Raw genomic sequence first — 18,279 nt, forward strand, 5'->3', positions numbered from 1 at the left:
GGATCACTAGATGATGTCACATACAAAATATCAAAGCCCTAGGCCCTGTGGTTTTGGACAAGAGGTTTTTTCAAAGTTTTTCCCTATGTAAGTCTATATAAACAATGTGACCCCTGGGGCGGAGCCATATTTGACCCTAGGGGGATAATTTGAACAAACTCGGTAGAAAACCACTAGATGATGCTGCATTACAAGTATCAAAGCCCTAGGCTTTGTAGTTTGGACAAGAAGATTTTCAAAGTTTTTCCCTATATAAGTCTATGTAAACCTGGTATAATGTGACCCTCAGGGTGGTGCCATATTTGACCCCAGAGAAATAATTTGAACAATCTAGGTAGAGGACCACTAGATGATGCTTCATACCAAATATCAAAGCCCTAGGCCCTGTGGTTTTGAACAAGAAGATTTTCAAAGTTTTTCCCTATATCAATCTGTGTAAATTATAAAAATAAATAAAGGGCCATAACTCAGTCAAAAATTGTTGAACCAGTCTGATTTTCAGAGGGACACAACTAGGGTACAAATACAAATCATTCTGACAAAGTTTGGTCAAAATCCCCCCAGTAGTTTCTGAGGAGATGCGATAACAAGAAATTGTTAACAGACGGAAGGATGGACGGAAGGACGACGGACCACGGATGCAGAGGACGGACGGAAGGACGAAGGACCACGGATGCAGAGTGATTTGAATAGCCCACCATCTGATGATGGTGGGCTAATAAACAGAACAGAATGTAGAACAATGTATGAATTCAAATTAAAAATCACATAAAAGGTGAATTTCATTCATCATTTTGACTTTTAGTGTAAAATTGTGACTTTTTTTTTAAATTCTGTTTTTGTTTGTTTATGTTTCGCCTAACATGTGCTCACTGCCGTGACCTTTAGACCGGATGTTCATTAGGGAAGGTCACGCAAGTTTTTTCTGTAACGTTGACGAAAGCATAAAATATGTTGATAATCTCAGCAATATGGAATATTGAGACAATGTGACTGGTGCACGTTGGAAGATAAATTATCGCTTGTTCAATATACTAGGTACCCATTCACCCAACTGCCCGTTTAAGTTGAGAAATGTATGACTGAAACGGGTTAGTATATTTTCCCCTTCATGACAATGGTTCTTATAGAATACCTAGGGGTTACCAAGGTATAACATGTACAGAGGCATTTTCTTTCTGGTCTGGTGCCAGTGGGTGGGGATATGAATACATGGATTTCAACCTATGACCTGGAAGAATGTGTGACCTTTTGAGTGTTAGTTACCTTCTTCTATGATTTTGCAAATGAGATAGTTTTGACCTTAAAAAAACTGAATATCAAATTAGGATCTGATCGAGACAATAATTCTGACAAGTTTCATGAAGTTTAGGCCAGAACTATGATTTCAAGAATATTAAAAGTAAATTTTTTTATTACATGACTGAATTCTACTGTTTCTAAGATTGGCTGAAAACGATTCAAAAAGTAATGAGTACATATCATATCAACTTATCTTGGGTTATAAATAGTACGAAAATAAAAATAGATCGAAGTAGGTGCTTGGAAAACCATTATCAACCTGATTTGGTCTAAATTTATTCCTTATTTCTTTATTAAAGATACGATTGTAATAACAAGACTGACTATATATTTATTCATGTAATAAAACAATTACTGACTTTTTCATAGGTTAATATCAAGATTTATCAACCCTCAAAAAGTTATATTCACCTTGCCTTTGGCTCGGTGAATATAACTCTTTTCAGGTTGATAAATCCTGATATCAACCTATGAAAAAGTTGATAATTGTACAAAAGCGCATGGTGCACAGGGCAATCACCATAGTTAAGGTGAGCTAGAAAAAAAAAGGTCACATGGTATTCTAATCACAGCAGACACGTGTATACGAGACAAATGAGAGACTGAGAACCAATCTCATCAAACAGAAACATAATCCTGCTTTAATGTTAATAAGTATCTCAAGACCTTTAGTAAAATGTCATCAGAACTCTCTTAGTGAGAACATTAATTATCACAGAATACCTGGTAACAGTAACAGCTTGTATGTCACACAACAGGGGAAAAGCTTAAACACCCAGAGTATAATTTGACTTTCAAACATTACAGTTCCAGAACATTTTAAATTTCATGCTAAAAAAAGATGGAACAGTAGTCCAAATAGATGTTAATGCATAATTACATAGTCAGAAAAGCACTACTTTTAATATAGCACAATGTCATGAACTTTTACAGTCACAGTCATAAAGGGAGGTATCAAAAAACAATAGATTCATTAAAAACTTTTATCATGTTCATCAATACTCAAACATTTGTCAAATATTAGAGAAAGCAATTATTGGAAATTGGATTTAACCATAAATTGATATATTTATGATTATAAGGGAAAATGTGGCAGCTACAATTTAAACAAAGGTGTTATGAGCCTTTAGTTTAAGTCAAGCTAAAATTAAAATTTTAAGAAAGAATCTGGCTAATTTTATAGCCTGGTTACATGTAACTTTAATGATAAATTAAAATTTTATAAATTTAATTTCAATATTTTGTGAATTAAGTAAAAATTATTCAAAATTTATTTTTCTATTTTGTAACATTATTGCTTGGACAATTGTTACTTAACTTATTCTTTTCCTGCTTTAACATGTCAGAAATTTTTATTTTATCACTTTCTAAACAATTTTGATTATAAAACAGATTTTGCTTTTAGCACTTTGCATAAGGTGCTATTGTTAACAAACACCTTTGCTTCCTTGGCCGATTAAGTGTGAAGTCCAGGCATGTTCTTAAGTAAACTTCTAAATTCTTAAGTAAATGATTTCACCTTTTTGTTACAATAATTTTCATTGGTTTAAATATAAAATTACTTCTAAAATTCCATTGGCTAATATGGTTACATTAGAGATTGTCCTTGGAAACTTACAATTTGTTTTGGAACTAAGAAGGCGTCTTCTTTGCAATTTCGAACAAGCAACATCGCTAAACTAAACTGACAGTATAGAATACAATTTTGGTGCTTGTCTTGGATGTGTTTATCTTTAACTGTATTTTGAACATAGAACTTTGATAACATTTGGAAAACTGGATTATACTTAAACAATTCTATAACATTACATAAACTGCACATTGGTGTCCATCATAAAATAAAAGAATTAATTAATGAACTGAAACATGGAATTTATCATTTGTGCAACCATACAGGGGCAATGACCCCACTCCAAAATATCTGTTGACTGATCGGTCTTCGGTGGTCAGTTACCACTTGAGCATAATTTCCCCCCAACTATTTGGAGCCGCTGAACCGACGGTCACATATGTATAAGTCAGTTTCTAGGTCTTGCCACAAGGCTTGTTGAGTGTGAGTATTAAATAAATTAGGTAATTTATGTGGGCTGTACGACCAACAAGAGCTGTCCGTAAGACAGCCAAGCTCGACTATTCGAAATATTGTCCCAGAAGCAGGAAAATATTACCCAAAAAGGTTAAATATCAAAAGAGTTTTAAGTTCAAAAGGGGGAATAATTTGACCAAAATGCATATCAGTTATGGGACTTGCTGCTATTAACTAGATTTATAACCCCGAAGACACATGTGAAGTTTCAAATCAATATCTGCATTAGTTTTGGAGATAGTAACTTGCATGTAAAACTTTAACCAAAATTTTCTAAGTCTAAAAGGGGGCATAATTTGCTCAAAATACATGTCAGAGTTATGGGTCTTGACCCAATGAGGTTGGTAATTGATCTAGAAAAAGACAAAATAAGTTTCAAATCTATATGCCTTTTAGAAATAGCTGTATGTACTTGCACGCAAAACTTTAACCAGAATTTTCTAAGTCCAAAAGGGGACATAATTTGGCCAAAATGAAGGTCAGAGTTATGGGACTTGCTGCTATCAACTAGTTTTATAACCCCGAAGACACATGTGAAGTTTCAAATCAATATCTGCATTAGTTTTGGAGATAATAACTTGCATGTAAAACTTTAACCAAAATTTTCTAAGTCTAAAAGGGGGCATAATTTGCTGAAAAAATATGTCAGAGTTATGGGACTTGACCCAGTGAGGTCGGTAATTGATCTAGAAAAAGAAAAAATAAGTTTCAAATCTATATGCCTTTTAGAAATAGCTGTATGTACTTGCACGCAAAACTTTAACCAGAATTTTCTAAGTCCAAAAGGGGGCATAATTTGGCCAAAATGAAGATCAAAGTTATGGGACTTGCTGCTATCAACTAGATTTATAACCCCGAAGACACATGTGAAGTTTCAAATCAATATCTGCATTAGTTTTGGAGATAGTAACTTGCATGTAAAACTTTAACCAAAATTTTCTAAGTCTAAAAGGGGGCATAATTTGCTCAAAATACATGTCAGAGTTATGGGTCTTGACCCAATGAGGTTGGTAATTGATCTAGAAAAAGAAAAAATAAGTTTCAAATCTATATGCCTTTTAGAAATAGCTGTATGTACTTGCACGCAAAACTTTAACCAGAATTTTCTAAGTCCAAAAGGGGGCATAATTTGGCCAAAATGAAAGTCAGAGTTATGGGACTTGCTGCTATCAACTAGATTTATAACCCCGAAGACACATGTGAAGTTTCAAATCAATATCTGCATTAGTTTTGGAGATAGTAACTTGCATGTAAAACTTTAACCAAAATTTTCTAAGTCTAAAAGGGGGCATAATTTGCTCAAAATACATGTCAGAGTTATGGGTCTTGACCCAATGAGGTTGGTAATTGATCTAGAAAAAGAAAAAATAAGTTTCAAATCTATATGCCTTTTAGAAATAGCTGTATGTACTTGCACGCAAAACTTTAACCAGAATTTTCTAAGTCCAAAAGGGGGCATAATTTGGCCAAAATGAAAGTCAGAGTTATGGGACTTGCTGCTATCAACTAGTTTTATAACCCCGAAGACACATGTGAAGTTTCAAATCAATATCTGCATTAGTTTTGGAGATAGTAACTTGCATGTAAAACTTTAACCAAAATTTTCTAAGTCCAAAAGGGGGCATAATTTGCTCAAAATACATGTCAGAGTTATGGGACTTGACCCAGAGAGGTTGGTTATTGACCTAGAAAAAGAAAAAATAAGTTTCAAAGCTATATGCCTTTAATTGATGGCTGTATGTACTTGCATGCAAAAACTTAACCAAGGTGTGACGCCGACGCCGACGCCGACGCCAGGGTGAGTAGAATAGCTAGACTATTCTTCGAATAGTCGAGCTAAAAATGTTGTTTATTAAATTTTTAAGTGTGAAGGTGATTTTTGTTTTGTTGTTTCTTTTGGGTTTAACACCATTTTTCAGTATGTAGTGGCGCGCAGTTAACCTAACCAGTGTTCCTGTATTCAGTACCAGTACATATCTTTTCTCCTCAAGCAACTGCCAACCTCCCCATATGAATCAGAGGAGGAGGACGAATAATTTCAGACACATTTAATAATTTCAGACAGTCTTAAATGAAATTGACACGGAAATCGCTGTGCCCAGGATTGAGCTCATGACCCTGCGATCCATAGATCTGCACTCTCCCTAGTGAGCTCTTCTTCTTCCTGGCGTTCACGGACTACACCGTTACCCCTCATCCAATGATGAAGGATTCCGTCTTCTTCAGGTCCTCCATCTTAACGTGCACTTTGATATTCATTGGAGTGCTGATTGGCCATACACTTTCCTTTGGTTCTCCAAACGTGGACATCTCTGCAGAATGTGCTCAGCAGTTTCTAGTTCCAGGCCACAGGGGCACATCAAAGGAGACAATTTTAGCTTTGTGCACATGTGGACATTTAACCTGTTGTGTACTGTGCAAAGCCTAAAGATGATGACTTGTTCCCATCTGTCAAGTAGGTGGTAGTCATCCTTGATTGGCCTTGGCTTTGTCAGTGCTTTGATCATTGTCACTTTCTCCTTGTGAGTAATGGCATTTTGTGGCTGGCTCTCTGTAGCTCCAAGCCAGCTAACCTGTCTGCATTCTCATTTCCAGGTACACCACAGAGTGCAGGTATGTAGGGACACAACTCTTGTTTTGCATAGGCTGAAAAGTGCCCTGGAGAATATTGGATGGTTGGAATTTTCCAATGCTTGCGAGAACTGACAGAGCATCTGTGAGAAGCTCTCTGGAGACTCATCAATGAGTTTAGTAGCCTGTTTGATGGCTTCCACCTCTGCTCTATAGAGACAAGCAGGCAGGCTATACCAGTGTCAAGATCATCTATATATAGGTCAATTTGTAGGCCTTGCCAAAAGATTTGTTAAGTGTGAGTATGAACAAAATTAGGTAATTTCTGTGGGATGTAGGACCAAAAAAGTTGTTTATTAGGATTTTAAATTTGAAGGTAAAGGTCATATGAGGGTCAAGGTCATTTATATATAGGTCAGTTTGAAAATCTTGCCACAAGACTTGTTGAGTGTGAGTATGAACTAAATCAGGTCATTAACTTGGGCTGCAGACAATCTGGTTCATATGGATGGACGGATGGACAGTTCAATTACTTAATATGCCCGGGGACATAAAAATCACTATTTTCAATATTACACATGAATTTATACAGTAAGAGCCATAAAGAGAGGTAATCATAAACAATGGATTCAATAACATTTTCTATTTTTTGTCAATATTCAAACATCTGATCAAAGCATGAAACGAGAAACAGACATAACAAAACAAGAGCTCCGCAAAGCGGGGCAATATATGTCCGAAGGGTTACATCAGATTGGAGCAAAATTTAAAGAACTTAATTGACTGCTGAAGCCCAAAGGACTGGAACAACAAAGGGAAGAACTTTAAAAATAAATCTAAGTCCACAAAAAAATATTCAAAGTCCACAAAAAAATCCTAACCAGGTACAGGTATGTCAAAATACACCTAAAACTTGGAGGTACCATCCATGTTGTACCACAGAAAAGTGGTCTCGGTTTTTTCCCTACGGCCAATAATAAAAAAGTTTCAAAATAAGCTATTTATAGTAACATAAGAGGGAAGTAATTAAAAAAAAAATTATTGTAAGTGAACAAAAAATGGACCTGCCAAATAAAAACAAGAGCACTGCAATGCAGAGCAATATACACAAAGCAAAGTCATATATGACCTTTGACCCCTAAGTGTGACCTTGACCTTGAAGTGAGTCATCCGAAACATGCTCTCTGCATGTCGTCTCAGTATGGCGAACATCTTTGCCAAGTTTCTTTGAAATCTTTTCAGCAGTTCAAGAGTTACAGAGCGGACACGAAACAAACTGATATGACCTTTGACCCCTAAGTGTGACCTTGATGCGAGTCATCCGGAACATGCGCTCTGCACGTCGTCTCGTTGTGGTGAACATTTGTGTCAAGTTTCTTTGAAATTCTTCTGGGGGTTCAAGAGTTACAGAGCGGACATGAAATTGCTAACGGACGGACAGACGTACAGACAGACAAAAGGGGGTATAACATAATACGTCCCTTTGGGCGTATAAAGATGGCAGCCACATTACAAAGTCATTATGAGTCCTTAAAAGGTGCATTTTAATAATTAGCTTTATTCTCGAAAAGCAGAGGAACATACTATCATGTTATTAACATCTACTTCATTCATTCAATGCCCACAGCTTTAATCATCTTACAAGGATGCTACAGACCAAGTTTAGTGAAGATCCGCCAGGAGAAGAAGTTGTTTCAAAGTTTTATCAATTTTTACTTCTGGCAGCCCCTAAAAGGATCCAATAGGAATCATTAGAACAAATCTGAGAGAGGTTTATAATACATGAATGTTACAGAGATTCATGGGAAGAAGTTCTTTAATATTTTCTATTTCTAGCTCATAAGTGTTGAAATACAAAAGTTCATTTTGCATCCAGAGTTTTCGATGATTATATCTCAGTTTGTACAAATTTTATTTTCCCATTTCCATTTCATATCAAATATAACTTTACAACTTCCTGTGCCATTACGAATTATACAGCTATAACCTTGTGTTTAATATTGTGCAATATCCGCAGCTACTTAACTTTTCCTACACCAATTTAACTTATATATCATTTTTACACAGATTCAGACATTAAACCTACATAATACAGTCTTGTGCCATAAAAAAGACCTGCGAAAACTTTCCTCCGTCTATTTTCTCTCTATTCCACCATTTTTACATTTTATATATGTTACCACACAAATGGCTTGTGGCAAAATGTCTCGATTTCTTGTTCAAATCACAAGATAGCTAGACACAAAATCATCCATGTTATACTTTGCAAAGTTGATAACTATGTAACTGTGTTACTTGGTACATCTGACAGTGGAACTTCTCTAGGGTGAACATCTTCATTGGAAACACTGTAATATCTATGTTGTGAGGAGGTTGTTGCTCTTTAGAAGTTTTAGGGAAAACGCATGCTTTTTTGAGTTATAACATCTGCAGAATCCCAAGGGATTGGTTGGTGCCTGAGCTGGAAGGGGCAAGGTACCAATGTATCCCAAGGGATTCTGAAGATGTTATAACAAGAAATGAACATGCACTAATGCTATTCTAGCATAAAAGGAGTAAAACTTATAAATGAATACATTGTTCTTCAATGTCATAAAATTTCCATGAAATGCGCGGGAATGTCTCAGCTGTTTTTTCACGATGACGTCATTTCTGTGTTTTAACATGAGCGCAATAATCTCTCTGTTAACAAATGTTTTTTCTTCTGTTAAAACAGTCGCTGAAAAGTGACAAGAACAGCAGTTTTATACTTACCTGACTTGCTCCCTGGATGTGCCATGCCAAATGTCATGTTAACAGACTGAAAACTGTTCTGTATTAAAATCAATTTCAGTCTGTCTATTTGCTTTTATTATCACATAAAATTATGTAAACTTTTACCTACTTTTTAATTGTTATACATTTAGTTCTGGCACTGATCAATTTCAATTAACCCAATTTCATTTTAATTTCTGATATTTGGAATTCATAACATAAAACAATATATTTAATACTGACAGATCATCATCTCCAATAATTGACAGCAATCATGTAAAAGGTGAATGATGCTTTTTTTTTTAAAGCAGGTGTCTTTGGAAAAAACCTGTATAATATTATTTCTCTCTTCCCTGTAAAGTTTAGAGTTCTTCTGCTTACCTCCCTTTAGTAGAGCAGACAAGATACTACAGCATGATTATGATCACTCACAGTTTCCCCAAACTTTGGATATCAAGAACTTTATCTGTTTTGAACAAATTCAAAAGAAATATAGGACTTGAAATGCTAGTTTTTTATGAACTATATTTCTGAAACTATGCCATTAGATTGACTAATCACTCATTGACGTACAACAAGAATTACATACTGTTACTGAAATTTAATGAGCACGCATGCATTCGTGGGATGATCAATTATACTCATTAACAATCACGTTGACAATAACATAGTTTACAAGGATTGGCCTCAATCCGATCCACCTAAATGTTGTTTTTTTTCTTTGTTTTTCCCTTAACAACATTCATCATCCTGCTTCTGATAAACAAACCCTACATAAAAGTTTGATAAATTTTACTTTGTTTTTATCATCTAACATTGAGTGTCCTGACCCAGATAGTCGTACAAATCTTGGCAAAAATCTTAACTGATTACACCTTGAATTGTGATCATCATGAAACATGTTTAAAACACACATCACACTTCATCAAGACTTTCAAACATTATTTTGCAACGTTGTTGTTGTATTTTGTTTGAGGGAAATAAAAGATGCCCAGTAAATACATTCTTTAGTCATTTATTCTGTTTAAGACAACCATACTTTTTTCAATATTATTTTAAGTAAGTAAAAACAGTGTGTTTTACTCATCAAATTTCACTTCTGTAAAATAATAATTGTCAACATAAGTAAAAACACTGATGTTGTTATATAGAGAATGTTTAGAATATATCATTTTTTCTTTTCATATTTTATTGTTACTTTTAGATTCATTACCAGTTGAAAAAGCCAACAGATAAAAATGAGAAATTCACCGTCATTTCATATTTGTATTCATTTTCATTTTTTCCAAGCATGATCTTACTGTATATGCATCAAAAACAATAGGGGTTACCTGATCAATGACAACCATTCTATGAAGTTTAATGGCTACATTCAGTCTATTTAATAACTGAAAACCATTTTCAGTCTCAGTCACTGTGACCTTGACCTTTTACATTTTGACACCCAAAACATAAGGGGTCATCTAGGGTCCAAAGGAAGTCATCATATGAAGGATAACAACTGCAGATCTGTTTTCCAACTGATCAACCAACAACTGACCACAATGTTCATTGGAATCTATTTAAACATGTGGAAGAAGTTTGCAACACTGGGCTAACACTTTCTCCCTTTGCTCTATAATTATTTTAATTCCTTTAAACAAAGTCATAGAAATTTGCTGACGCTCTCCTTGGAATAAGGAAACAAGAAATGCTGTCATGCCTTGTATGACATTTCACCTGAAGCTATCTGTATGTTATATAATAAGGGATAATCAAAGCCTAGCACCGCTGTACCTGTATGCCAAATATTTCTACATTTCAATAATGTAGTCATACAGAAAGGTTGACAAACAATAAAACAGAAACACTTCCTTTGAGTGAGAAAGGTTAACAAGTCCACAGCAACGGCAATATCCCCCTCAATCTAAATCCAGCTGCATTGAAATATCATAATGTATTAATGATGTACCTGATACTTTAAAATCCATAAATATTTTATAATTAACAAAATTATGATAAATTTTAGAATTCTGTTGAGAATAACAAACATGGTCATACTTCAAAATATAATTATCATTATATGATTTTCAAATAAATTTGAATCTTGACAAGTGTGAAGAATTAAGGTGGGTTTGCTTTTTTCATCTTGATGATTTTAATGGTGCTAAAAAGCCTAAAATGTACTTACTGACTTAATTCATGCTGGCAATACATTTGGAAACTATTTCTGACTAACTTGAACAATATATGAGGTTAGGTACATTTACGTAAGGGAACTGTCACGTTCATATTTACATAATGTTATGCAACTAACAACAAGTTATGTTTTTCCATAGCAAATGTCAAGTATCCCTGTCAAAAATTAGCATATAACAAAATGCTAAACAAAAATGATGTTTTTGCTGTATAAGCATGTTCGTTAAATACATCTAAAAACTAGAAAAGGCTTTTGTAGAAAAGCGCATGTCTTCCCCAAAGCATAGTAGTAATAAGGAGACTGGAGCGAAAGTCAAAGAAACACTGATGGTTAGCTTAGTGACTGAAATGCAATAGGGGTCATCTACTCAACATGTCCAATCACCCTATGAAGTTTCAACATTCTGGGTCAAGTGGTTCTCAAGTTATTGATCGGAAATTTTTTTCTATGTTCTGGCCCCTGTGACCTTGACCTTTGATCGATTGACCCAAAAAAACAATAGGTGTCATCTACTTTTTTGAGTCCTATCACCCCATGAAGTTCGAAGGTTCTGAGTCAAATGGTTGTCCTCTGAGGTTTGAAAGTTCTATTTCAAATGGTTCTCCAGTTATTGATCGGGTATGAAGTGTGACAGATTCTGGCCCCGTGACCTTGACCTTTAACAAAGTGAAGGGGACATCTATTCAGCATGTCCAATCATCCTATTAAGTTTCAATATTCTGGGTCAGGTGGTTATCAGGTAATTGATCGCAAGCAGTTTTCCATGACCTTGACCTTTGATGGAGTGACCCCAAAAACTATAGGGGTCGTCTACTCCATAAGCCCTATCACCCTATGAAGTTTGAAGGTTTTAGGTCAAATGGTTCTCCAGTTATTGATTGGAAATGAAGTGTGACAGACGGACATGGCAAAAACAATATGTCTCCCCCTACCATGGGGGGAGACATAAGTTTCAGCATCAAAATCAACAAGAGGACCATGATGGTCCTGAATCGCTCACCTATCCCCACTTGACCCAGTGCTGAACCGAGTATGACGTCGTTATTTCTATAAAAAATTCTGACCAATTTTCATGAAGATCCATTGAAAAATATGACCTCTAGAGAGGTCACAAGGTTTTTCTATTATTTGACCTAATGACCTAGTTTTTGAAGGCATGTGACCCACTTTTGAAGTAGATCTAGATATCATCAAGGTGAACATTCTCACCAATTTTTATGAAGATCCACTGAGAAATATGGCCTCTAGAGAGGTCACAAGGTTTTTCTATTTTTAGACCTACTGACCTAGTTTTTGACTGCACGTGACCCAGTTTCGAACTGGATCTACATATCATCTAGATGAACATTCTGATCAATTTTCATGAAGATCTCTTGAAAAATATGGCCTCTAGAGAGGTCACAAGGTTTTTCTATTTTTAGATCTACTGACCTAGTTATTGACCGCACGTGACCCAGTTTCAAACTTGACCTAGATATCATCAAGGTGAACATTCTGACTAATTTTTATAAAGATCCCATGAAAAATATGGCCTGTAGAGAGGTCACAAGGTTTTTCTATTTTCAGACCTACTGTCCTAGTTTTTGACCCCACATGACCCAGTTTCAAACCTGACCTAGATATCATCAAGGTGAACATTCTGACCAATTTTCATGAAGATCGATTGAGAAATATGGCCTCTAGAGAGGTCACAAGGTATTTCTATTTTTAGACCTACTGACCTAGTTTTTGACCCCACGTGACCCAGTTTAAAACTTAACCTAGATATCATCAAGGTGAACATTCTGACCAATTTTCATGAAGATCCATTGAGAAATATGGCCTCTAGAGAGGTCACAAGGTTTTTCTATTTTTAGACCTACTGACCTAGTTTTTGACCCCACGTGACCCAGTTTCGAACTTGACCTAGACATCATGAAGGTGAACATTCTGACCAATTTTCATGAAGATCTCATGAAAAATATGGCCTCTAGAGAGGTCACAAAGTTTTTCTATTTTTAGACCTACTGACCTAGTTTTTGACCGCACATCACCCGGTTTCGAACTTGACCTAGATATCATCAAGATGAACATTCTGACCAACTTTCATAAAGATCCCATGAAAAATGTGACCTCTAGAGTGGTCACAAGCAAAAGTTTACGCACGCACGGACGGACGGACGACGGACGCCGCGCGATCACAAAAGCTCACCTTGTCACTTTGTGACAGGTGAGCTAAAAACGCATACATGTAGGCATACATTTTCTTTCCCAAGATTTTTTGGTGAAACTTAATTTTGTATATACATGTTGCAACAGTAATTTGTATTTGAATTATGCTATTTGTAAAGTCTATCTGCTCATTTTCATGAAAAACTGTTGTTTTTTTTTATTGAAACAGTCATTATCTGCAATAGTCCCAGGTAAAACATGACATCTCTGGTGGAGGAAACTGAGCATTTGAACTTGCTAAAATTCTCATAAATCACCAGTTCTTTTTTCCAGACAATGAATTTGAGAATGATTTAATGCCCCCCCTCATCCCCACTTCCCTAACAGTCGAGCTGCAATTAACAATGACCAAGTCGGTCATGCAACCTAGGGTGGTCTTCTGCTAATTATAAATAGCACTGAAATATTATTGCGCTTCCACTAAGAGCCTTAATATAGTACTTTTAGTTCTAAGAATTACTTATATATGGTGTTCTATTTTCTATTCCCTCAAAATGACCATTAAGGAATGTTAACCAGTATGTTATCAATGACCTTTTACCGTATTGACATAACTTCCAACAACAGTACAAACAACGTCAACTCGTTCTTACATAAAACATGTAGGCGTTTACATTCTAACTTCATTCCAACAGCCTTGTTAACATAAACACTTACAAAAACACAATTCAAAGAATCTTATTAGGCCCAAACAATAGTGTTTACAAAAAATATGCTTTCATTACATCTTGGAATGCTTTCAAACACAACAAAACATCAAAGAGAAAATAAAAAAGTTTGTATTATAGACTAGACCAAGGATGTCTCTTGTTGAACACGCATTTATAATTTTTACAATGTACTAGACAAGAAATGCTAAAACAATATAGAGACAGACACATGCTGTCACATGTTTCAAATAGTGCTAAATAATTATGTACGCAATTCACCATTTAGACGTTCATGGGCATGTCTTTAAAATCTCTTATTTCCCATTTCTTTCTATAAATGAATCCTGAAGAGCAAGTAATAACGTTGTAATTGTTTTCCAGGGATTCCTATCTTTCATTTAACACAAAAATATCAGAAAATGAAAAGTAAAGTTTCACGAAACATTAGATTCTGTTTTGTAAGCTTAGGTTACTCAATATTAAAACAGCCATGTGAGAATCAAACAACAAAAACATGATGTTATTAAGGTGTGTTCACACATATCCAATTTTCATTTAATTTATACAGCTAGGTGTGAGTATATCAGCTAGGTGCAAGTATATCAGCTAGGTGTGAGTATATCACTCACATCAACTCAATTAAAGGTCATATTGTAACTTTCCAGCTTGTAACTGTGATAGCTAAATGAGAACACAATCTGGCTGGTGTAACATAACTTCCTCTCAAATGATGTTATATAACATTTCCTCAACTAATGTGATTTGCCATAACTTCATTGCCAAAAGATGTACATGTACAGGAAAACTGAACACCAAAAAAGCTATACAGTAGGTAACTTGGCTCCAAAATTCTTTGTTGTCTTTTTTTTCAATTATTATTACTATTTTTTTTTTCTTTTTGGCTTTTGCTGGGTTTTACATCACATCAACTCAATTAAAGGTCATATTGTAACTTTCCAGCTTTTGATGTGAAGAAACCACAGGTTCCCCTCTGGGCATAACTGCAGGAACAAGCAGGCACGCCCAGGTTCCCCTCTGGGCATAACTGCAGGAACAAGCAGGCACCCCCAGGTTCCCCTCTGGGCATAACTGCAGGAACAAGCAGGCACCCCCAGGTTCCCCTCTTGGCATAACTGCAGGAACAAGCAGGCACCACCAGGTTCCCCTCTGGGCATAACTGCAGGAACAAGCAGGCACCAATCTGACTAAAGTACTTGATCTTCTAAACGAAGATCTGAGAACGACCCATTCACATTCGTCTTCTGTATATTTTGGATTTCCAGTATTGCTATTTTTATTTTCGCAAATCTATTTTTATTCTAACCAATCAACCAACTTGTTCGACAGTCAAAGAGTAAGAAAAATTTGCTGTCAATCCAGGGCTCGAACCTAAGACCTCTCGCTTACAGAGCAAGTGCTCTACCGACTGAGCTAACTGGCTATCTGACATCTTTCGACATAAAAATTGTAGATATCAAAAGCCAAGGCTTTTTAAAGCTTGCAGAATTTTGTAAGTTAGCTTTTGATTAGCTAGCGGAAGGGTCGTCAGAACGAGGCTATATATAGCTCGTTGTCAGATCCTATGCGTAGCATAATAAGATATGTACTTTAGTCAGACTGAAGCAGGTACCTGGGTAGAACCACAGACTTTCTACAAGCAAGCATGGTGACTTTCTCACATGAAAGGTTTTGAGCCCACAGTTAGGGGCAAGTGATTCAAAATCATTGACCTTAACCACTTGGCCAAAGAGGCCTCTTCCAAGATAGGAGACCTGTCCCAGAATGCAACAAATGCCACTAGCCTACACAATTTCATTTCTTTACTCAAGACACAGCCCAACAGACTGGTTGCTAAACACAGCTGTATAACCTGGCGGCCTTAACATGCAAAAACCTAGTTTAATTAAAGTCTATGAAATAACTTACCTCTATAGTTTCTTGGTTGAAATACTTGTTTTGTTCCCATAACGTCAGTAACTGGAAAATACAAGTAAGTAAAGAACAACTGGTTCTGTTTGTCTGGTATGGATTTAACATTATATTTCTACATGGTTATGCGACAAGTGTCTGTCATTACCCTTAACTGTAATACTGAATTTTGTACCCGTACTTAGCTGTTCCCTACAATGAAAAGCTGGACAAGAAACTTCTTTAGATTTATAGCCTTCAGTCAAATCTTTATGAAAATTCCCCCTGCTTGGAGATCTTACTCCTAACTTCAAAACTGGCAATCCTGTGCGAAAATAACACCTCTTTTGTGCAAAATATAACACTAAAATATGTAAATAAATGGAAGACTACACTGTATCAGTAAACTTGCCAATATCTTTTGTTCTAAACAGCACTGAAACAATTGAATGCATGCATATGGTAGCAGAGAAATTGTGTTTTTTAAGTAGATGTGCTGGTTTTTACTTTGGTTTTTAAGTGTTTGGAGGTAATTTTTTTGTTTTATCCATATACTGAAATAAGGTGAAACATGAATTACTGTATCAACGAACGCTGATAAGTCATAAAATTTGCCTCAAAAAAGTTCCTCGGTCATCACTTGTTTCAACACTAGTACAAAAGGTATTGACTAGTTTACTCATCAACTGTTTCTGCAGCTCCGAATTCCAGTATTTATATTATTTACATATTTCAATGTTATATTTGGTGCAGATGATCTGTTATTTTACTGGATATACACGTTACAACCTGGCAGGCACAAGTATAACTCAACAGCATGAGTCTTCCATAAAGAATGTTTTTGACCCTCCAACTGGAAAGAGGCCTAGGCCTTTCAAAATTCAAGCTTGATAATTACCTATCTTTGGCAAAAGGTGTTTGATTGAAGAAGAGCCTTACTCTTCCTGTAACTTCCTGTGTGCTTCTCAATCTGAAACTGACTTGTTATTTTCCTAACTTGTGAAATATAATTCCCAAAGTACAACTTTTTTTTTACATGCTGGGAGGTTTCTGCAAAATCTACAGACTTTGCAATTGTGAAGTGACCAAAAATTGACCGCTGTTATATTAGGAGTAAAGCAGAGTGGCTTGTAAAAACTTAATATTTATGAGCATGCTCATTACGTCTTAATTACTAAACCTGAAATAAACTTTATTCATTAATTTCCTCATAACTAAATCACACTGTTATATACATTCCTTTAATGACAGGCAATTTATACTTGAAATGAATCTTGATTTGAACATATGCACACATCTTCTAGGAATAGCTGAGTGATGCATTGTGTTCAATCAGACATCAAAAAGAAATATGCACACATAATGCTTTAAGCATACAGTACATACAATGCCAAATTACACTTTCAAATTTCTGACGTCACATGTAAGTTTGATTGATTTCCAACAGTTTTTAAAGCTAACAGGCCAGGGATTCTTCCTAAGATGTCAAGCCTGACAACTTACTTACAAAAGCCCGAAATGTCTTTTTTTCACTAGTATTATATTAGAGAAATTCTGGCAATCAAAAGCCTGAAATCTGGATCAGTCCTGAAAAGTCCCTGACCTGATTAATTAATTCTAATAGAATAAATATCTTTCTCATTTGAACAAACACAGATTACAGAAACTCAGTTGATTTGGTCTCTAATCTGACATGGTGATGTACTAGTCCTCCAACAAGAACTACTTTTACCACAAACTTCCTTCAAGGTATTAGTATAATGTCTCATATATCATTACGAAAGATATTATATCTTTCCTTAGAAGTCAATCAATATATATCAAATACAAAACTTGAACTTAAAACATGTGGTAAAAAAAACTCTAGCAGAACAAGCACTGTTTAAGTTCCCTATTATTCATTTTACCATCTACACATATTTACCTAATGATTTTTACTTATACAAGATATCATTTCCCAGAAAGTGTCTGGTTCAATTTAAGGCAATATTTATTTCCACACCTCTGGCTGTACGTCAAACAGAACATTACCTTATTTAGTTTAATCTTCTTAGCATCATCGGCACCGACTAGAGCCGTACAAAACACTGGAACTACAATCTGTGCTAAATGGGACTTCAACAACTCTGCATTCTTCCTTTGACTGAAATGGTCAACAAGAGCACCGCCTTGCGGGTGCTGACGCTCATCTGATTTTTTTTAGTGTAATAGAAATATTGTCCTACCCATGATTTTCTAAGTCTAAAAAGGGCCATCATTCTTGCAAAAAGCAGGATAGAGTTATGTTTCTTGATGTACAGTGTCCACTTATGATGGTGAAAAACTGTTGCAAGTTTTAAAGCAATAGCTTTGATAGTTTATGAGAAAAGTTGACTTAAACATAATACTCAACCAAGAAAATGATTTTCTAAGTCCAAAAGGGGCAATAATTATTGCAAAAAGCAGGATGGAGTTATGTTGCTTGCTGTACAGGGTCAGCTTATGATGGTGAACAAGTGTTGCAAGTTTCAAAGCAATAGCTTTGATAGTTTAAGAGAAAAAGTTGACCTAAACATAAAACTTAACCAAGAAATCTGATATTTTCTAAGTCCAAAAGGGGCCATAAATCTTGCAAAAAG

The 18,279-nt window shown here is 35.5% G+C and overlaps 1 protein-coding gene across 2 annotated transcripts in view; it reads right to left on the reverse strand.

Moving 5' to 3' along the window:
- LOC123525850 (calcium homeostasis endoplasmic reticulum protein-like) overlaps positions 1-18,279 on the reverse strand; it is a 112,957-nt gene that overhangs the window by 27,478 nt on the left and 67,200 nt on the right. For both annotated transcript variants that reach the window (XM_053538111.1, XM_053538112.1), the window contains 2 exons: positions 17,693-17,804; positions 15,680-15,730 (listed from right to left, as the gene is read on the reverse strand). In XM_053538111.1, the coding sequence (XP_053394086.1) occupies positions 15,680-15,730; positions 17,693-17,804 (163 nt within the window). The remainder of the gene's footprint in view (positions 1-15,679; positions 15,731-17,692; positions 17,805-18,279) is intronic.

Source organism: Mercenaria mercenaria, chromosome 3 (assembly GCF_021730395.1).
Source record: "Mercenaria mercenaria strain notata chromosome 3, MADL_Memer_1, whole genome shotgun sequence".
NCBI classification, from domain to species: domain Eukaryota; kingdom Metazoa; phylum Mollusca; class Bivalvia; order Venerida; family Veneridae; genus Mercenaria; species Mercenaria mercenaria.